Consider the following 20,549-nt stretch of genomic DNA (forward strand, 5'->3'; position numbering starts at 1 on the left):
GAGATATGAACATGGACTCTTCAAACATCCTTTTCCATTTCAGGGTTTACTCCGCTTATTTTGGCTGCTACAGCTGGTCATGTGGGAGTTGTGGAAATCTTACTGGATAATGGAGCTGATATTGAAGCCCAGTCTGAGAGAACCAAGGACACTCCCTTGTCTTTGGCTTGTTCCGGAGGGAGACAAGAGGTGAAGTAAAACTTTAGTCTTCAAAAGCAGAGTGTGAATTATATATTGTGTCAGTAGAGCAAGGCAACCTTCCAGAAAAGTTACAGTCACTTAATTCAGCACTCTTATTTCAGGATGGTGTGGTTTAGAAGGATGCTAAGATGTTCACATTGTCCCCATTTTCCAATTTATACTTTAAACCAAGTCTTCTATAGATTGCTTTCTCTCCTTTGATAACTATGCAGGTGTCCTCATGACTACCGTCATTAGTGCCTCATTATGGGCCTTTTGCCAGCATAATTAGGTGTGAAAGTGAATGTGATGAGTGTTGTTTAGAAGCAGGGGTTAGACACAAGTGGGTTCCATATATGAGGCACATCATGGCTTTTGGGAAAGAAAGTGGGAAGACACTGGGCTTAGGGCAGTAGAGGTGATGTCAGGATGCCCTCCTGCCCCAGTTTTAGTGTTTGACATTATATTTGTCCTGTGATTTCATGGGAAAACATTCTGATTGAGAATTGTGCAGGTCTAATCTAAACATTTTTTATGCCTAAGAACTGAAAGTGGAGCAAATTAAACACTGCACGAGAGATAACACAAGGGGTTTTCACCTCGGTGTACATTGTTATTTTAAGTTGCCAGACAGTTGAGTTTCTTGTGAAGTCCTCTGCAGGGGAGGACAAAAAGCAGGAGTACTTTGTAGGCTGCGTTCACATTGAATCTGTGGCTTTGGCAGTCTTTAAAGACTGCTGAAATAATCATAAAAAGGGTTCTCTTGCTATGTTGTGCAATTTGGTGTGAATGGTTGAAGCATGCCAATGAGCAATTGATTTTTTACAGGAAGTTTTCCAGGGGCTTTAGGAACATGGTTGCAGCCTCATCTGTTCATGGAGGCGAGGAGTGTAGGGAAGCAAGTGACTGAAATGGCTTTCTTACCACTGACATCTTCCAACAGGATATTCAGGCTTGAAAACCATTTGTCCTGGATAGATTTGTAAGTTCTGGAGAAAACCAGATGTTCTTTCTTGACACCCTGCAGGTGGTGGAGTTGCTGCTCGCTCGAGGAGCAAACAAGGAGCACAGGAATGTTTCTGATTACACACCTTTGAGCCTCGCCGCCTCGGGTGGCTACGTGAACATTATCAAGATTCTGCTGAATGCTGGGGCAGAAATCAATTCCAGGCAAGTTCCCTTTGCACCCCTCCTCTCCTGATTTTAGCTGTGAGTTATGTGAAGAAAGCATGTGTTATCCCTTTGTTTTCCCTGCATAGTTTACTCTGTGTGGGCGTGTAGGTGATGCTTTTGCATCCATTGGGAGGTAGAAAGCAGCTCAGGTGTGCACTGCACAGGTCAAAGGGAAGGGCCAAGCACAAGTCGTGCTCCTCATAAGAGATGCCCATAAATTTAAAGCAATTAAAAAGGGACGTGCGTGGTGTTTCTAAGTGGAAATACTAGTCCTATGTGATGCTACTGTGGAGAACCTCTTGTAGGTTCTTCAGTAGTAATTGGTGTGTAGCTGATTTTTTCAGTCTTGTATAAGTACTCTACCTTCACTAGTTAATCATAATCACGTTTATGAAATGACTTTTTTAAAGAGTTTTGGGATTTTTTTTTCTTCGTTCTCTTTCAGAACTGGTAGCAAATTGGGCATTTCCCCCTTGATGCTGGCAGCCATGAACGGGCACACTGCTGCTGTCAAGCTGTTACTGGACATGGGCTCCGACATAAATGCCCAGATCGAGACCAACAGGAATACAGCTCTGACTCTGGCCTGTTTCCAGGGGAGAACTGAGGTGGTCAGCCTGCTGCTCGACAGAAAAGCCAATGTGGAACACAGAGCCAAGGTAAGGACCAAACACTGCAGAAGTCTCCAAAAAGTGCTGCTTTGTAAGTCTTCACTTGGCTGTTGTTACCTGATTTTCTTGCCTTTTTGTGCAAGTTAACTTTTCTAGTTCAGTTCTACACAACAGTTCTCTACAGTTCTACAGTTCTACACAAAATGTATATTGTATAGAAATTCTGTATAGAAAAAAAATTTGTATAGAAAAAAATGGCTGCACTTAGGGGTGAGGGTTTTTGTCGTTACACGGTTCATCAAAAAGTGTGTTTCTTCTGAAGCCTTAATTCATCTTAAGGTACTTATAAGCATAAGAATAATAAACCATTATGTTCCTGGAAGTTGAAATAAATCCTTGCTGTCAAGTGAACCCCCTTTCCCCCCTGAATAATTGCTTCTTTTTCCTGCCTGCTTGTCCCAGACTGGTCTCACTCCTTTGATGGAAGCAGCCTCAGGGGGATACGCAGAAGTGGGCAGGGTCCTGCTGGACAAAGGTGCAGATGTAAATGCTCCCCCGGTACCTTCCTCCAGAGACACAGCTTTAACCATTGCAGCAGACAAAGGGCACTACAAGTTCTGTGAGCTCCTCATTAGCAGGTACTGGATTTGTAAATGAACAGCTTAAAGAGAAATATGGCCCTTACTTAGACTAATTTTCCCAATATGCAATAATATTTCCTAATATATGCCAGGGTAGGAAATGGGAAAGTTTCTGTGTCTGGGACCATTCCTGTGAATTTGCATTTATCACAGGTGCTCAGATGAAGTTCTCTTTGGTGTCAGAGTGCTTCCTTTTGCCCAGAAGCAGGGGTTTGAAGGGGTGTGCTTGGTGTTGTAGGGGAGCTCACATCGATGTGCGGAACAAGAAGGGCAATACTCCGCTCTGGCTGGCAGCCAATGGGGGGCATCTCGATGTCGTCCAGCTGCTCGTTCAGGCTGGAGCTGACGTGGATGCAGCTGATAACAGGAAAATAACTCCTCTCATGGCAGCCTTCCGAAAGGTAGGACGTGAAGTTCAGCTTGGCTCTCGTCTGGGCTTGTCTTGATCATCCCTACACAGTTGTTAGAAGTAGAATGTAGCTGTCAGACACTATGTCAGTTCATTTTAGTACTTGGCCTTGAATATTCCAAAATAGGTGTGTGTGTCACCTGTGTAATATCTGTGTTAAATTCTAGTAGGAATTTGCTTTATAGGCAGTTTACTGAGGCTGGTTCTGGAGTGTGTGAGGGGTGAGAATTGCAGGGCGTTTGTGTGTGGTAGAACTGGGGGGAAATTGGATTGGTTCTTTATGCAAGAGAGGATGAGGACTTTGGTCTAAAAAAGTGCAGTTTAGCCCAGTTTGAGTCTAGAGATGATTGTTGTTAGCCAGGGAGTGGAGTTGAGGTGCTGCAGTACTGGGAGGATCGCAGATGAGTGTAGGAGCCTGCAGCTGTGAGAGCTGGGCATCTGAAAGCCACCCAAAAAAAACCCCAGAAGCAGAAGTTTGTGGAAGTACAGCTGGAGCAAGGGCAATCTGATGACAGGTACTGCAATTCCATGCCTTCTCTGCTGTCAGAAGTGTGCAGAAGCATGCCCCACTAGTTGAGGAGGTGAGAAGGGTGTAAAAAAGAAGGGTTGAGAGCACTGGGACTGCAGTGTTTGTCAGCAAACCAGAGGCAGCTGGGCTGAAAGAGTCATCCTTGCACTGTGTTTGCAGGGGCACGTGAAGGTGGTGCGTTACCTGGTGAAGGAGGTGAACCAGTTCCCATCTGACTCGGAGTGCATGCGATACATAGCAACCATCACTGACAAGGTAAGATGGGAGGGAAGATGGGAGGGGGAATAGTGCTGTGCCTCAGCTTTAGAGGCCACGTTGTGAGTTCTCGTCAGCTTGCTGGCCACCAGCTTTCAGCCAGAGGATGAGTCCCATGGGGATTCTTGAGAAGAAAGATAGCAAAAAAATGGTTAGTAAATTATTAGTGTAGGCTGGACACCATGCATCCAAACACTTTGGAAAACTGAGGGTTGGTGTACTTTGTCATTTCAGGAGATGCTGAAGAAGTGCCACCTGTGTATGGAGTCAATTGTTCAAGCCAAAGATAGACAGGCTGCAGAAGCCAACAAAAATGCAAGCATTCTGCTGGAGGAACTGGACTTGGAGAAGGCAAGTGGGAAGAGTTTGGAACTGGGAATACTTCTTTGGTAAAATTCCAGTTTCACATTCCTTCAGGATGATGAGGTCAGTGAAAGTAGGTATTGAGTGTATAGGGGTTTGTGTAATTACCATAATTGGAGTGTCTACAGATGAGCATCTTGTTGTTCAGGTAATCTTTCATCTTTGCTATGATTCAGAGAAATAGTATCAGGAAACGTCAGTATAACTGTTTCCTCTGGAATAATATTGTACCCAAAAGAAGGATTTCTGAATGTGTTTTTGTCAAGTGCAAGACAGATGGGCATTTTCCAGTCATATGGATTTTAGGCCTAAACCCTGTTTTGTGTCTTAAATAAAATACACTGATTTACTAGAAACCGTAATACTGTAGTAGGAAGTTAAAAGAAAAATCCAAGTGTAACATCCTAGGAAATAGAAAGCATTTGGATTTCTTGAAATGCATGGGCAATCTTGTAATGCTGTTCCATGTGCTTGACTTGTAGCTGAGGGAAGAAAGCAGGAGACTGGCTTTGGCTGCCAAAAGAGAGAAAAGAAAGGAGAAGAGGAGGAAGAAAAAAGAAGAACAAAGGCGAAAACTAGAAGAAATAGAAGCAAAAAATAAAGAGAATTTTGAACTTCAAGCTGCTCAGGAGAAAGAGAAGTTAAAAGCTGAAGGTGATTCGTTAAATTGCTACTGCATTTATTCCAAGAAAAAAATTAAATTCTGTATGAGTTGATAGAAAAAGGGGAGAAGCTCCATGTTATGACATCCTATAGTTTTAGGCATGTCTGCACAGTTACTGGGTTTGGGTGGTGTTTGGAGCCTTGTGAAGTTATTCCTGAGTTGTTTGATAGGACAGGTGTGATTTGGAAAGCTAAACCACACAAGCTAACTTCTGCTTTTTTTTATTCTTCCATCAGATGATCCTGAAGTCCCAATGGAGCCTCCCAGTGCTACCACCACCACCACCATAGGTATATCTGCCACCTGGACAACACTAGCAGGATCCCATGGGAAGAGGAATAACACCATCACCACAACAAGCTCCAAGAGGAAAAACAGGAAAAACAAAGTAACCCCTGATAACGTTCAGATTATATTTGATGATCAGCTCCCAATTTCCTATAGCCAGCCCGAGAAGGTGAACGGGGAATCCAAGAGCAGCAGCACCAGTGAGAGTGGCGACAGTGACAACATGAGGATCTCCAGCTGTAGCGATGAGAGCAGCAATAGCAACAGCAGCCACAAGAGTGACAATCATTCTTCCACGGCCAGCACTAACACTCAGAGTAACAAAAAGCAACCATCGGTGCTTGTCACTTGTCCAAAGGATGAGAGGAAAGCAGCTCCTGGCAAGTCATCCATCAAGTAAGTCCCTGGGACCCTGCATGCAAAGTACAAGTCATCCTTTTTTTTTTGTTTTTCTTCCCCACATAATAACAGCATTTCATTTCTTTTACAGGTTGTCTGAAGTTATTAATGAAGTGACAAATAATTCCTTGTCTACTTGCACAAAATCTACTCCTTCTCCCCTTTCTTCTCCAAACGGAAAGCTAACCATTGCTAGTCCCAAACGTGGTCAGAAAAGAGAAGAAGGGTGGAAGGAAGTTGTGAGAAGGTAAACAACATTCTCCCCTATTTCCCCTTGTTGCTGTCCTTTGTGTAGCCCTCCCTGGAGTTACTGAATGACCTTCTTAGGGGGGCTGAGATTTCACAAAACTGCTGCTACGTAGCTTGAATCAGGAAATGGAAGATTATTTTGACCAACCTGCCCACAGCTTCTTGCCTTGGAAGTGTTTCCCACTAAATATTGTTTCTTTTTCTACAGATCCAAGAAGGTTTCTGTTCCATCAACTGTAATTTCTAGAGTCATTGGCAGAGGAGGATGTAACATCAACGCGATCCGGGAGTGCACGGGAGCGCACATAGACATTGACAAACAGAAGGATAAAACTGGAGATCGGATAATCACCATTAGGTGAGCAGGAGCCTTCATTTGCTCCTTCCTGCGGGGATCTTCTCATTGTAGAACACGTGCCTGTATAGAAAAATGAAAAGGCTTGATCTGGTTGCTCCTTGGAAGATCACTTTGAGGCAGGGGAGGTGAATGGGGAAGCACGAGTACAACCACCGTGTGTTGGTACTAAATACAAGTTGTGAGATGAGGCAAAGCATAAACGCTGGGACATGGTTAAATAGGTAGACTTGTTTAGGGAAGTAAATATTTTAACCATTTGGCATTTTGGGGAGAGTCAGAGTTTTCAACTTGAGCTTCTTGAGCAATTGTCAGCAGCAGGAACCTGCCAAGCTCAGTTTACAGGTGGAGAGTTATTTTCCTGTCTGTGTTAGCATGACAGAAGGCAGGCTGGATGGTGGATCGTGTGTTGGAGGTTCTTGGCTATAATGTATGTAAATGCTTAGATGTGCTTTCCCCTTCCTTCCTTTCCGTAGGGGTGGCACAGAATCAACCAGGCAGGCCACGCAGTTGATCAACGCTCTGATTAAGGATCCGGATAAGGAAATCGATGAACTTATTCCAAAGAACCGTTTGAAAAGTTCGACCGCAAACTCCAAAATGGGGTCCTCAGCGCCTGCCACCACCACAGCTGCTAACAGTTCTCTCGTGGGCATCAAAGTGACCACCGTAGCTGCTTCGTCGGCGTCCCAGCCTGCCTCCGCGCTCTCCGTGCCTGCCATCTCCTCAGCCTCCACTCACAAGAGCATTAAGAACCCCGTGAACAATGTGCGGCCTGGTTTCCAAGTCTCCCTCCCGCTGGCATATCCTCCTCCGCAGTTTGCACACGCTTTGCTCGCCGCTCAGACCTTCCAGCAGATCCGTCCGCCTCGGTTGCCCATGACACACTTTGGAGGTACTTTCCCACCAGCCCAGTCCACGTGGGGCCCGTTTCCCGTTCGGCCGCTGAGCCCCGCGAGAGCCACGAACTCGCCGAAACCTCACATGGTGCCTCGCCACAACAGCCAGAACAGCAGCGGTGCTCAGGGGAACCCGGCGAGTTCTCTGACGACGAGTCCCACGGCGACCACAACTTCGGTGGCCTCCACTGTGCCTGGTTCTTCCGCGAGCGGCAGCCCGAGTTCCCCCTCGGTCAGGAGACAGCTCTTCGTCACGGTCGTGAAGACGTCCAACGCCACGACGACCACCGTGACCACCACGGCGAGCAACACGAGCACGGCGCCCACCAACGCCACGTATCCAACTCCTACTGCCAAAGAACACTACCCCGCCTCTTCCCCCTCGTCTCCCTCTCCTCCCGCGCAGCCCGCGGGCGTCGCCAGGAGCAGTCCTTCCGACTGCGCGGCCGCGGCCTCTCCCAACAAAGGTGCGCCTTCGTCTGACGCGGACGCGGGCAGCCCGCCCGCGGTGGAAGCGAGCGGCTCGACCGGCAGCAGGCAGCCCAACCCCGGCACCGGCAGCTCCTCCGTGCATCCTGCTCATCAGCAGCCTCCAGGAGCTCCTCTGCCAGAGGCCAGGCCCCCTCTCCAGCAACCTCAGGTTCCTGCTCCAGATCCTCGGCTGGTTGTGCCTCCAAATTTAGCGGCGACGAGCTCATCTGCTCCCGTGGCGGGTCCGACCAACACCCCGATGACCTACCCCGTGTCCCAGACGTCCATGGGGTCTGCCCAGCCCACAGCCAAGATGGAAACCCCGGCCATCAGACCGCCTGTCCATGCAACCGGCAGCGTCCACAAGAATCCAGCTCCTGTGCAAAACTCCTCCGTCGCAGTCCTCAACGTGAACCACATCAAAAGGCCCCACAGCGTTCCTTCTTCAGTGCAGCTTCCTTCTACCTTAAGTACACAAAGTGCTTCTCAGAATTCAGCCCACCCGGCGAACAAGCCCATGGGGAACAACTTCAGTGCTACTCTGCCTTTCGGGCCCTTTAGTACGTTGTTTGAGAACAGCCCCACGTCTGCTCATGCCTTCTGGGGTGGGTCTGTCGTTTCATCTCAGACGCCACCAGAATCCATGCTCTCCACTAAGTCCTCATTTTTGCCAAATTCAGATCCGTTACATCAGTCTGACACTTCCAAAGCCCCAGGTTTTAGGCCACCGTTACAGAGGCCAGCTCCAAGTCCCTCAGGTAAGTGTGTTTTGTGTCCACACCTTAATAACGCAATTTATTCTGGATTTTTCAAGCCAAGTAGAGCTCATTTTCCTTTTTAAGTGCCCCCTCTCAAATCTAATAACTGGGTGGCAACTGATGAGCTTGATAAAAGTCACTTTTTGCCATTGCAGTCTGCTCTACTCTGATAGGTGAGATAATAAAACACTTCACTGTTGTTTCCACCTCTCTTCCCTACCACCACCTAATGCCTGCTCTGGTTTGTGGTAACATGTCCTGAGGCTGTAAAAAAATATGCAGTGTCTTCTAGGTGCGAACTTATAACTTAAAAGAGATGTGTTCTCTTAATTACTAAATTTGAGCAAAAAATGTTATTTCCTTCACTGCCTGAAATTTGTAGGGAAACACTGAGCCCTCTGCCCAAAGCAGAGGCCAGGGGGTTGTCATGGAACCTGTTCTGTAGCTTTCAGAAAGTACAGATATGGTTTGGGCCATCTTTGCCTGTTTTTGTAGGACCTCTGAGTTGTTTATGAATCAATACAACAGCAGGCTTTTTCCTGTTTTGTGAATCTGATGGTGTGGAGTTTTGTCAGTTTAATATACTTGTCAGCATTTTGATATATGACAATAACCGTAAGATATACAGAATATAAATCTTAGACCCCTAAGATTTGATTTTCCCCTTTCTTCCTTGAAAAGGACTGAAGGGAGCAGTAAATCTTGTATTTCAAATATCTTGGCTAATTGGTGCCATTTGGTGTTAATAAAATAGGAATCATTCTTGGTTTTTATGTACAGCACAATTGCCACGTGCAGTCCAGACTTGCAAAGTGGAAAGCTTGAGACTCCCAGTTTTCTTTGGAAAATAGTAACGCACCCCCCCAAAATGCACGGGATAAAAGTTTTCCTTCTTTCCTTCTTATTTCCATAGTATGGCAAGGTCTTGAGGGAGGTACTGGAGTCCTGGGAGTCATTTGTGCCCGTTTCTCTCTTAGGTATTGTCAGTATGGATTCCCCCTATGCTTCTGTAACACCTTCTTCTACACACCTGGGGAACTTTGCCTCAAACCTTTCGGGAGGGCAGATCTACGCGCCCGGGGCACCTCTCGGCGGAGCACCTGCAGCTGCTAATTTTAACAGACAGCATTTTTCCCCTCTTAGTTTGTTGCCCCCGTGTTCATCAGCATCCAACGGTGAGTTCTGCTCAGCGGGCAGCGGGTGAGAAGCTGCCGTGTAAATACAGTGATCTCACAGATCCGTGTAAGGAATTCCGAGAGAAAATCCTTGGGGCAGGTTCTGGTGCCTTCCTCCAGCTCTGCCTGTGCGGGGCAGTTTTGTGGGCAAAAAAATAAGAAGCTGTTGAGTGTTGGCTTATTCAGGGAATGAGTTAGTCTGATTTATTGGCAAAAATAATGACAAAAAGCCCACAGGGAACAAATCAGGATTTAAAAAAGGAGATTAAAAAAAAAAGAGGAAAAAAATAAACCCAACGGCAGCATGGATTTCTTTGGGTTTCTTTCAACTCTGGTTCTGGTTGTAATGCTCAAATCCTCTGCTTCTGATAAAGAGTGATGCTCATTTAAAGTTTTGTCTTGTGTGTCCAGTGGCTGGGCTGCCAGGGCATGATAAGCACTTGATATAAGGGACTGAATCAATGGTAAATGTCTCTCTGATCTGAAAGTAAGACTTGAATTTATCCTGAAATGTGTGCTGGATGAACCAGGCATTGACCAGCTCCCCACTGTCAGTTGCTGGACGTTCAGGGGTGGGTTTTTGGGATCTAGCTGCCACCACTAAGTGCTCCTGTTGCTCTCCTTGCAGAATCTCCTGCTCAGTCCGTGTCCTCTGGAGTACGAGCACCCTCTCCCACCCCTTCAGCAGTGTCCTTGGGATCAGAAAAGCCCAGTAATGTTTCTCAGGACAGAAAAGTTCCTGTTCCCATCGGGACTGAACGGTCTGCACGTATTAGACAAACTGGAACGTCTACTCCTTCTGTTATTGGGAGCAACTTGGCTGCTCCAGTGGGACATAGTGGGATCTGGTCCTTCGAAGGTATAGGTGGCAGTCAAGGTATGTGGTGTTCATAGGTGCACTTGAGTTGATCACAGTGTTGTGTTTCCCAAACTCACTCCAGTGCTGGAGGATGATGCAGAAGTGAGTGCCTCAAAATACAGGAGTGCTCTTCCCGAGGGATTTGGAGCGGGGACTTCTGTTTGCCCTGCTGTCCAGTTATTTGTGTTTTACTGAGGTCTCAGAAAACAGTTCTGAAACGCCCTGGCTGTGAAGATCTGGTACTCCAAGTAAGAAGTAACAGGAAAAATAAAACCACAGGGTTTACAGGGGTGAACTGGGTGAGGATCATTGGATTTAGGAAGAGGGGAAATTAAGGTGTCTCAAGATAACTGTCTGGGGGTTTTCTGTTGATGAAAGAGATGGTTTGTACAGTAGGAGATAATATTTAATTTGTAGCCAAGGTAGAGCTTTTTGTGCTGAGGATGGTGCTTCTCTTAAGTGGTAATGTTCTACGTTTGGGTTTTTTTTGTTTTTTCCAGCCATTTGCATTTTACCAACACAAGCTCTTGGCTCTCCTGGAGTCACATAGAATTCAGTATTTCATAATTTATTAATAACTTCAGCAAACTCGCCTGGAATCTCGGACGCAACTTAGAGGAGACTGATGAATTTTTGTCATATTGATGGGGGGGGTTTGGGTTTGATTGTTAGTTTCTGTGGGAGTTTTTTCTTGGGATGGGAGGTGTGAATCATAAGACCATGTTGGATTGGACCTCTGGAGGTCCTCTTGGCCTCCCACACAAAATGGGGTTTGCCATGAGGCTGGACAAGGTTGCTCAGGGCTTTATCCAGTCTGCCTGGGAAAACCTGCAGGAACGGGAATGGAAACTGCTCAGCCCCTCTAAGTAACCTGTTCTGCTGCTTGACTGAGTCCAGGCAGCTTAAGGTTTTAACTGACTGACTGCCCTGGGGTTTATCCCCAAATACAAACCTCATTTTACTTCACTAGTGGTCTTCTCCCAGGTAAGGCTTTAGAAATGTAATATTTGTTTATATTGTCTGGCTGTAGAAGTTGTCCTTTGTGCCTGTCTTGGTCTTCAGAGTGCTTCTTGCTTTCTACTTTTTTCAATTACTTGAATATTTTGATTTTCAGTTCACAACAGGATTGGCTTTTCTTGACTAATGAGATGTCTCAGAAATGTTTTTGTATCCCTTCTCCAAATACAATTTCCTTATGTTTTGTTTTGAAAATTGGCTTTATGAATGTCTGAGGTTTGAACTGTAGCACCAATACCAAGCTCCCCCTGGTGAATTCATGTAATTAGTACACGAGCACGTGTCTGGAACTGGTCATTCTCTGGTTTTGCTTTGCAAAAGTACTTCTCTGTCTCTTAGAATATTAAATAATAGATGGAAGAATGGTAATGAAGTGGAGCAAACAGTCTTCGTAGCATACATACCCTTTTCACAGCACCAAAGGCGCAAAGAATTGAGGTTTTTGGAGGAGGGAGAGTTAGCCCAGATGCCAGCTTTGCTGTTGAGGTGGAGGAGAATGGCAGGGGCAGCACCCTGGTCACAGGTAACTGTTCCCAGCTCCTGGCACCGCCTCAGGGCTCTGGCTGGGGGGCTGCAGGGGCACGGTGTGGTGCTCGCCATCCCACACGTGCCAGAGTTTTCGTGGGTGCAGGAGCTGCAGGCTGAGCAGGGGGCACAGCTGAGGCTGGGGGATGCAGGAGGGGGGGGTGTCGTGTGGGTAATGCTGTGTCTCTGTGCTGTCAGATAAAGTGGACTGGTGTCACAGCGGGATGGGAAGCCACATGATCCACCGGCCCATGTCCGACCCGGGCGTGTTCTCCCACCAAGCCATGGAGAGGGACAGCACGGGAATCGTCACGCCTTCCGGTACATTCCATCAGCCCGTTCCTGCAGGATACATGGACTTCCCAAAAGTCGGGGTAATGACCTTGTGCCTGATAGGCAGCACAAAGCCCTCTTAACCCTTCTGTCTGTGCAGGGATAGCAGCGTCCACAAAAACATCCTGACTGTTGCTTTTCCTTGCCCTCAGGGAATGCCTTTTTCTGTGTATGGGAACGCCATGATTCCTCCCGTAGCCCCCATCACAGATGGTACTGGAGGCCCCATCTTTAACGGGCCTCATGCTGCTGACCCATCTTGGAACTCGCTGATAAAGATGGTTTCAAATTCCACAGAGAACAACGGGCCTCAGACGGTACTTGTTCCCTTTTTTTACACTGTGTATTTTACCCAAAACCATCGTGATTCCTGTCTGTGCGGTTGTGCATTTGGGAAAACAAATTTTGGGGCAAAATTTGGTAGGAAAAGCCATTTATTTTTGCTGTTAGTGAAGCTTTCCCTTCCCAGAAATGGAAAACAGCAGGGGGTTGTTGCTGGACTCCTGACTGTGTTAGGAGTGCTAATAGGAAGGGAGTAAGTAGCTCTTTGCTGCTCTGATCTTGCCTGGCTTGTCCACTAAATATAATTTAGGCAGCGCGTTTAATTCCCCTAAACCTCTTGTTCCTACTCAGCAACTAATACTCTAATGGAACATCAGTGGCTCTTGTTAGATTGTATCCTGTGTTTATTTTTAATTAGACAGTGAGCTCTGTTACACTGTTACTAAATAAAGATGTTTCTAGGCTTAATTTGCTTGGGAATGATCCAAGCTCCAGGGAACAGCTCCCAGCTCTGGCAGACCATAGGTGTGTGGAAGAGGGGGTTTGGCCACAGTTCAGGTATTGCTCTGAAGTGGCTCCTGACCACAGTGAGGTGGTTTCTGATTTAATGAGGAAACTTTGTCCCCCAGAGAAAGCTTCACTTGGTTAGACTTGGCTTTCCTCAGAGCTGAGGGTGCTGGAGGGAGATAAGGTGCCAGAAATCAAGTTATTGATTGATATCAGATCTAAACTCGAAAAGGAGGATGAGTCTCTTGCTCTGGGAGCTGGAGGGATTCAGGCCTTGCAAGTGCTTTGGCACATGCACAGAGTCCTGTTAGTTCTCCTGGGCCCCGCAGTGTCCCTGTGACCTGTGCCCTGCTCTGAGCAGCCCCAAGCAAAGGGTTAACACAGGTCTCTCTTGCAGGTGTGGACTGGAACTTGGACACCTCACATGAACAGTGTGCATATGAACCAACTGGGCTGAGTGGGATCAACGTGCTGGCCTTGAGATTCCTTGTTTTGCAGAGGAAACCACAAATGGCAGAAACAGTTTATGTGCTCCCAGATCATTCTACTGATGTGCTTGACTGAAGTGTGTAGGCTTTTTGCAGAAGAACTTACTAACTGACCTTTTTCTGTGAACATTGTGACCACCCATTCCCCACCATCATATGTTTCAACTTAGTTAGACTTTCTTCTTTCCTTTCCTCCTCTTTTTTTTTTTTTTCTGACATAACTTTCTGTTGAAGCTGTTCTTTGGCTGGTTGGTTTTAGTACTGTAAACTGCTTCTGAGCAAACACAGAAATTTAGCAAAATTATGTAAACTTGATCCTGAAGTTTTAGAATGGCAAATAAATGTACAATTGTTTACATAACAAATGGCTAAGCAGAAAGTAAATTTCAATATGTCAGTTATAGAGGCTCTACTTTATGTAGACTTAAATTAATGTGAGATATGTACCTTCATATTCAGAAATCTGGATGTTTCCTTCATACATTAAACTATTAATAAGCATAACTTTTCTACTTGTGTAATTTAAGTACGTTATAAAAATACAAAAACCCTAGGCATTATCAGAGGGCTTTTCCCAAATAAATATGTGTTGGATTTTTTTGAGAATACATACATTCTCTGCTTGAAATGAGAGCTTCCCTGCTGAAAGCTCCAAAGGCAAGTTTATTCCAGAAAAAGCCCTGTGAAGGTTTATTTGGAGAAGTTCAGGTGGGAATTCCCTTACAGCCAGGAGCAGTCACGTGTGAACAGCAGTACCAGGAGGTAAAGTCTGGGGGGTCCTTTGAGGCCAGACTGGGTGAGCAGTGGCACTGATCCAGTCAAGATCCCCCTGCAGTTCCTGTGCATAGTGTTTAAAGGAAATGTACAACTCAGATTTAAGAAGCACTATTTGTTTTTATTATGGTGCTCCTTTGAAAACCAGAAAAAATTCCCCACTTGCCTTTTACATCCTGTGGTATTTGAGGTGGGCACAAACCTTGTACATACCCGTGTCCATATACCTGCCCTTAGGTGGTGCTCTAAATAAAAGCAAGATCCTTTTTCAGCTGCAAGTACGTCCTGTGAAGATGTAGTGGGAACAGCGTGGATCCTGAAATGAAGAACTGCTCAGAAAAAGGATCGCAACTCCATCTCACACCTTACTGTGGTGGTACTGTGTCCTTCCCCTCTGCTGTGTGACCAGCAGCTCTCTGCTACATCATTTGCTTAAGGCTTTAGTGCTGTTTGAGGTTACCAATTGTTAATCCTGCTGAGAAACAGTACTCAGTCTTGATTAAGACTGAATTCCAGAGTATTTGTTGACCTGATAGCTCAATCCATGTTTGGGGCAGCACAGGCTTGATGCCACCACTGTGGCTGGACAGTGGGAAATCCTGGGTGGAGGGAATTGGACCTTTTTTTTTTTTTTCTCAGATAGATATTTTTTTTTTTTAAATTCTTCCACAATATAATGCTTTTTATTTGTCCAATAAACCAAGGAACATGCTCTTTTGGGAGCTGGTAGGTGCTCTTTATTTGAGAAAAGGGAACAACCAGGGTTATGATGAACATGGAGAGGAGAACATGGTGTGGAGTGTGTGGTTTTAAGGGGTATTTAGACCTCTCCTTGATACACAAGAGGTGAGGAGACACAGTTCAGAACCTGGCTGGGCAGGAGAACACCGCTGATGTGGAATGAGTAATTGCTCATTAATGAATATAGTTTTCAGGCTGAGAAAGCTGGAGCTGTTCAGCCTGGAGAACGTGGCAGCACCTTCCAGTACCTGAAGGGGCCTGCAGGGAAGCCGGCGCGGGACTCCTGGGGAATTGTACAAGGAGTGATGGGTACGAAGTGAAGGAGGGGCAGACATTCTTTCCCGTGAGGGTGGCGGCACAGCGGCGCTGGCTGCCCTTCCCTTTGCCCTTACCCGCCATGGCGGCCGCGGCGTTGGACGCTCCGCCCTTGGGCGGGCCGCGCATGCGCACACCTGGGTGTGTGGGGTCGCCGTTGGCCATGTGGCGGCTCGCGCGGGCGGGCGCGCGGGCCCCGCGGGCGGCGGCGGCGGCGGCGGGAGCGGGGCCGGGCGGCCGCGGAGGGGACGGCGGCTGGTATGAGTGGGCGGCGAGCTCCGAGCCCGTGCACTGGGCCGAGGGCGGGCTGGCGGCGCTGCAGGCGGCCACCGGGCTGCCCTGGTGGGCCGCCATCGCCGGCGGGGCCGCCCTGCTGCGCACCGCCGTCACCCTCCCGCTGGCCGCGCACCAGGGGCGGCTGCTCGCCAAGGTCGGGGCGCTGAGGGCGGGGGAAGCGAGGGGGCGTGGGATAAGCGTCTTTTAAACAATTCTTAATAACAATTCATTTACTGCAGCGGGAGTTTTGCTTTTTTGGGGCTCAGAGGGGCAGAGGAAGCTATAAGGGGTGGGCTGAGGGGTCTCTGAGGGTCGGGAGGGGCTGTGAGGGAGAGGGTGAGGGGGGCGAGGAATAAACGTAACAATTCTTCCGCCGGTTTTCGGAGATTTTTAAGTACTTTTGTTGATTACCATTGAGGTGGCATTGAAGGTGGTGGGTCTTTGTAAGTAAAGTAGCTGGTCACAAGTCCTGAATGAAGGCAAAAAGATGCTTGTTAAGAATTGCTCTGATTTCAGTTGGGATAGAAACAATTTTCTTCTTAAAAACGTATAAAATCTAATAAAATTCTGTCTTCGCTTCATGTAGCAGTATCTTGGATTGTTACTGTAAATACTTGTCACTGTTACACTTGCCACTCTTATCTTCACATGGTTATATTGTTTAAAGATAAAAGGTGTTCACTTGCCTTGTCTCCGAGACATTCACAAGATGCCCTGTCGTTCACAGGCATGTTTAATACCTGTACAGGTATTAAATTACACAGTGGTAATTCATATGTTTAACATCTGTACAGTTGTTAAGTTATAGTATAGAGTGACAATGAATACGGTTAATGTCTGTACAGGTTTTTAATTACATAGGGATAATTAATAACAGAGGAGAGAAGAGGAAGTGGCTGTTGCCTGCAACTTTGCCCAAACATTTCTCGTTTTCTTTAGCTAGCTGGAAAACTTGCAGCCTGAGATTAAAGAACTCGCCGAGCGCCTTCGCTATGAGGTTTCAGTGCGAGGAAAGCAGCTGGGCTGGTCTGAAAAGGTGGCCAGGTACGAGGGGGATTGTACCCAGCTCACAAACCCATTCCAGAGCGAGGGGTGGCAGGAGGGAACAGCCCACAAAGATTCTGCCACTGTGCCCAAAGCTTAGATTTCCTTTCCCCTCCTATGATTCATTTGCTCTTTTCCCTTTCAGCCTTTATCTGTTTTAAAGCTCTGAGCTGTTGTTTTTCTCTCTCGAAGGTTCCACTTCAAGAAGAACCTGCGGAGGATTGTTACAGAGCTGTACATTCGGGACAACTGCCACCCCTTCAAAGCCACCTTGCTGGTGTGGGTGCAGATCCCCATGTGGGTCTGCGTGTCCCTGGCCCTGCGCAACTGCAGCGTCGGTGCCGCGGGCTCAGAAGGTGATTAACGTGCACAGGTGGCTTCTTTCACTGTCATGTTTTACTCATTTACTGTTTTCACAGACCCTCTGTTGGTTACAGAACACGACCTCTTGAACTGGGTGTATCAGCTGATATAAAAAGTCAGCTACTGAGTTTTTAAACTTAATATAGTTTGAACTTAGTTTTAAACTTAATATAGCCTGATAATCCAATTTAGCAAGTAATATTACCCATGCCACGGCACACTCACTATTAATCTGTATTATTTTTCTTCCTTGTGAAATACTATAGACAAGGTGAATGTGTGATGGCTTTTAAATAAAAAAAATATATATATTTTCTTTAGAGATGAGTTTATAGTTTGTTCTTCTAAACAAAAATGTAGCTAGTTATGCAGTTAGTAATAAAAATATAATTGTTATATTTATATATATAAGTATATGTATATTATATATAATTATTTCAAAAACATGAAATAAACACTGTAGGTTACTACAATTCTTATTTTCCTCATTGACTTGTAAAGTGGTGGTTGAGATCAAAGTAGTTTTTACTGTGGGTTTACCTCTCAGTGGCTGTTGAGAGCTAAGCTGGCTCTCAGCTTTTATCTCCTACCTGTTTTTACTTGTATTGATAGCAGACTGTTAAAATCTGTTGAACCACAGATTTCTGCTTTAACAGCATTTATCCCGTAGCTAAAATGTACCTAGAAAGTTGTGTGGTTGGATTGTAATGCATGGGACGGTTCTGGCTCACTTGAGGCAGCAAATCCTACTCAATTCTGTACTTGCCTTAAATTGTTCTTGTAGTTCAAGAGCAGTTTTCATCAGGAGGAGCACTGTGGTTTACAGACCTCACGGCACCTGATTCCACGTGGATTTTGCCCGTTTCCCTGGGGCTGGTGAATCTGCTGATAGTGGAGGTACGTTAGTGGAATAAACACAGTGATTGCAAAGGGATAATTCTTTTCACGGAATTTTTAGACAATATTACCCAGTTCTAAAACATAAGATTATCACTGCTTTAAATGCACTGGGCAGAACTGAAAATAACCTCTTTGTTCTGTGCATTTGAATGTGTCGGCGTCTTGTTCAGAGATGACAAACTGTGATGTGACATGTCTCAGATTTACTTGAGCCATGGTAAAATTTAGTTTTGACTGAAATTTCTCTTAGAATGATGTTCTAATGAGCTTTCTGGGTGTTAACCCTCAGCTTGGTCGTTTCAAAAAGAACCCGTTTATAACTGTGAGTGTCTCCTCTTTCAGATCTTTTCTTCGCAAAAAAAAATGCAAGTGTCCAGGTTCCAGAAGCTTGTGACGAATTTGTTCCGCGTGGTGTCCGTGGCGATGATCCCTGTGGCTGCCACAGTCCCCTCTGTAAGTACTGACGTGACTTTCATGACTCTTCACCCATGACTGGTGTGTTGTGGTGCCTAAAGGGCAGCCCGAGTGCCTCACGGGTTTCTATTTCTGCTGCTGTTTGCCTAAAAACACATCAGATGTTTTGTCTACAAGCGTGTTTAAATTCATCATGCCTCTGGAATATTTTTGTCCAAGAGGGAAGAATTTGCAAAGTTGGAAGGATGTTCAGAGCAAGTTAATGTCCTTTGTGTGGTCTCAAAACCGAGAGGAAAACTCTATGTATAAAGTCATATAGGCAAGAGTTTGTTAAGTGAAAGAGGAAACCAGGCTAGTTTTAAATGGGGACATGTTTCAGAGTTTTCTTCAAACACTTCTCATTTTTACCAGGTGTTCTACTGCAGAATATTCTTAGCAAAAACAAAGTGTCTGGTTGTTTTCTCATCAGTTTATAGTCTGGAATACAGAAGTTGAAACAAGTTTAACATGCCTTAATTTATGAACTGCAAGCCTCAGTGTAGATGACACTTTTGCCCAGAAGAGTTCAGAGACACAGACAGTTACATTTGACACAGAAGCCATTGTTGTTGTTGAGAGGAGGAGTGGTTTAGGTGAGTTATTCCTGTCAGTAACTGGGGGTAGCCCATGGCTGTGCTTGGGGAAGAGCTGCCTAAAGCTGGTGTTCTCCTCAGTCCAGGGAGCTGAGCAAGCTCTGTTTGTCTCCTTGCAGTCCATGGCGCTGTACTGGATGTCCTCGAGCCTCGTGGGGCTCTCCCACAACCTCCTGCTGCGCTCGCCCGCCTTCCGACGGCTCTGCTGCATTCCAAGGACCAAATCCGACTCGGATACTCCTTACAGGGACATTGTGGCTGCCTTGGCTGCCAAGTACAGCTTTAAGAAATGACATCCCTGAGCTGCAGGAAGAGCTGTCTCAGGAGTGAAGCAGTGCTGTTTTACTGAGATGTACTTATTTGCTGTGTATTTATTTTCCAAATAAAGCACTGAAGGCCATAGGGAGGGTACTGGTCTGCACAGATGTGTCCTCATTGGGAAGCTTTGTTTCAAGGGTGGTTGTTTTGCAACTACAGCAGTCCAATACTCCAGGTTTGTCTCCTGAATTACTGTAAGGAGCTGTGCAGGTGAGTGTTAAATAAAACGTGACTCATATAAGCCTGCCTCTTTTTTACTGTAAGTCCTAAAGGTAAAGAGGTTGTTTGAGGTTTTTTTGTTAAAGTGCTCATGAAATACTTGTTTAAGTTTTTTAATATTCCAAGTTAATATTTTGATGTAAACTAACAAAAAATTGGGATTGGAATTTTTAATGCAGATTTGGAAGCATTTATTTGAATTGTGGTGATAGCTTAGTGAAACTCAACAGGTAGGGCTGAGATAAAGTTTCTGACGAAAAGCAGCAGTTTTGGAGAAAAAGTGCAGATGTCACGGTACTAATAATGCTGCCCTTTACCTGTGGGCATGTTTTCACTGTCTGGTTATGAATCTCAGAACATCAGTGTTAGAGTTACATCTGGATGCTGGCAGGATATTCTTGTACCAAAAAGAAAAACATATGTGAAACTGCGAGTCAAAGCAAGCAGAAAAATGCGTCTCATCTAATGGTGTCTTAAAAATTCAAAACCCACAGGCAAGGAGGTCAGAATTGATGTGATAAAGCCCTTTCCAGGTCTGCATCATAGGTAGGAAATGCTTTCTAGATTTTTAAAGGGTGTTACGGGTTTCTCTGAATGTCATATTGTCATTTTGCTTCCGCCGAAGGTGTTGGAAAAAGTCGGTGCAAAGGTGGAGTGAATTTTTATCTGGGAGAGTGTCAGTAGAGGGAGCTGGTGCTCCATACAGCTCTGAGGGAATGTTCAGTGCAGGAACTTGGCTGTGTTAGATTTGCAGTTCTCCATTTATTTATGTTCGTTTTGCACCCTTTTTATCTTACAAAACCAAACCTGAGATCTGCCAGTGCCAGTTAAAAGGGAATAAGGTTCCTCTAGCAAGTGTATTTTGGAGGTGGATTTCTTACAGCATTATTTGAGGTGAACCCTGACTCTAGAAGAGGGTTGTTGGAATACTGCAGGTACTTAGGAGGGAGCGTGAACTTGGGGAACTGAAATGAGTGAAGTACAAGTTCCCTGAATGGGTTCTGTTGTGACAGAACTCCGAATTGCTGAAATATCCTGGCTGGGATCCCTTTCTGTGCATATAGGTGGGAGAGCACACACTGCACACTTCTTAATTTGGGATTAATGATCAAAGAAAAATGTA

At 45.8% G+C, this 20,549-nt stretch overlaps 2 protein-coding genes across 9 annotated transcripts in view; both read left to right on the forward strand.

The window, feature by feature from the left end:
* Positions 1–13,934, forward strand: part of ANKRD17 (ankyrin repeat domain 17) — a 70,931-nt gene extending 56,997 nt beyond the window's left edge. For 5 of the 8 annotated variants that reach the window (XM_051794494.1, XM_051794495.1, XM_051794500.1 and 2 more), the window contains 18 exons: positions 44–189; positions 1,208–1,350; positions 1,799–2,012; positions 2,427–2,602; positions 2,844–3,006; positions 3,703–3,798; positions 4,033–4,149; positions 4,644–4,815; positions 5,062–5,509; positions 5,604–5,759; positions 5,970–6,119; positions 6,593–8,244; positions 9,222–9,419; positions 10,048–10,296; positions 11,711–11,818; positions 12,019–12,194; positions 12,306–12,470; positions 13,340–13,934. In XM_051794494.1, the coding sequence (XP_051650454.1) occupies positions 44–189; positions 1,208–1,350; positions 1,799–2,012; positions 2,427–2,602; positions 2,844–3,006; positions 3,703–3,798; positions 4,033–4,149; positions 4,644–4,815; positions 5,062–5,509; positions 5,604–5,759; positions 5,970–6,119; positions 6,593–8,244; positions 9,222–9,419; positions 10,048–10,296; positions 11,711–11,818; positions 12,019–12,194; positions 12,306–12,470; positions 13,340–13,399 (4,589 nt within the window). In that variant the 3' untranslated portion in view covers positions 13,400–13,934. The remainder of the gene's footprint in view (positions 1–43; positions 190–1,207; positions 1,351–1,798; positions 2,013–2,426; positions 2,603–2,843; positions 3,007–3,702; positions 3,799–4,032; positions 4,150–4,643; positions 4,816–5,061; positions 5,510–5,603; positions 5,760–5,969; positions 6,120–6,592; positions 8,245–9,221; positions 9,420–10,047; positions 10,297–11,710; positions 11,819–12,018; positions 12,195–12,305; positions 12,471–13,339) is intronic. The other 3 variants (XM_051794496.1, XM_051794497.1, XM_051794502.1) reach the window with 1 other exon arrangement.
* A 1,393-nt stretch (positions 13,935–15,327) lies between these two features.
* Positions 15,328–19,295, forward strand: LOC127474086 (cytochrome c oxidase assembly protein COX18, mitochondrial). The gene is made up of 6 exons (XM_051794529.1): positions 15,328–15,690; positions 16,480–16,580; positions 16,773–16,936; positions 17,728–17,840; positions 18,186–18,296; positions 19,009–19,295. The coding sequence occupies exons 1-6, from the start codon at positions 15,343–15,345 to the stop codon at positions 19,180–19,182; spliced, it is 1,011 nt and encodes a 336-aa protein (XP_051650489.1). The 5' UTR covers positions 15,328–15,342; the 3' UTR covers positions 19,183–19,295.
* The last annotated feature ends 1,254 nt before the right edge of the window (positions 19,296–20,549 follow it).

The sequence above is a fragment of the Manacus candei genome, unplaced genomic scaffold, assembly GCF_025592945.1.
Source record: "Manacus candei isolate 608988 ecotype Guabito, Panama unplaced genomic scaffold, ASM2559294v1 h1tg000039l, whole genome shotgun sequence".
Lineage (NCBI taxonomy): Eukaryota > Metazoa > Chordata > Aves > Passeriformes > Pipridae > Manacus > Manacus candei.

What these genes read in the sequence shown, in the direction of transcription:
- LOC127474086 (XM_051794529.1), top strand. Translation starts at nt 15,343, where the DNA reads ATGGCGGCCGCGGCGTTGGACGCTCCGCCCTTGGGCGGGCCGCGCATG. An exon ending in AGGGGCGGCTGCTCGCCAAG is followed by an intron (nt 15,691 to 16,479) that starts GTCGGGGCGCTG and finishes TTCTTTAGCTAG; the next exon opens with CTGGAAAACTTGCAGCCTGA. An exon ending in TGAATCTGCTGATAGTGGAG is followed by an intron (nt 17,841 to 18,185) that starts GTACGTTAGTGG and finishes CTCCTCTTTCAG; the next exon opens with ATCTTTTCTTCGCAAAAAAA.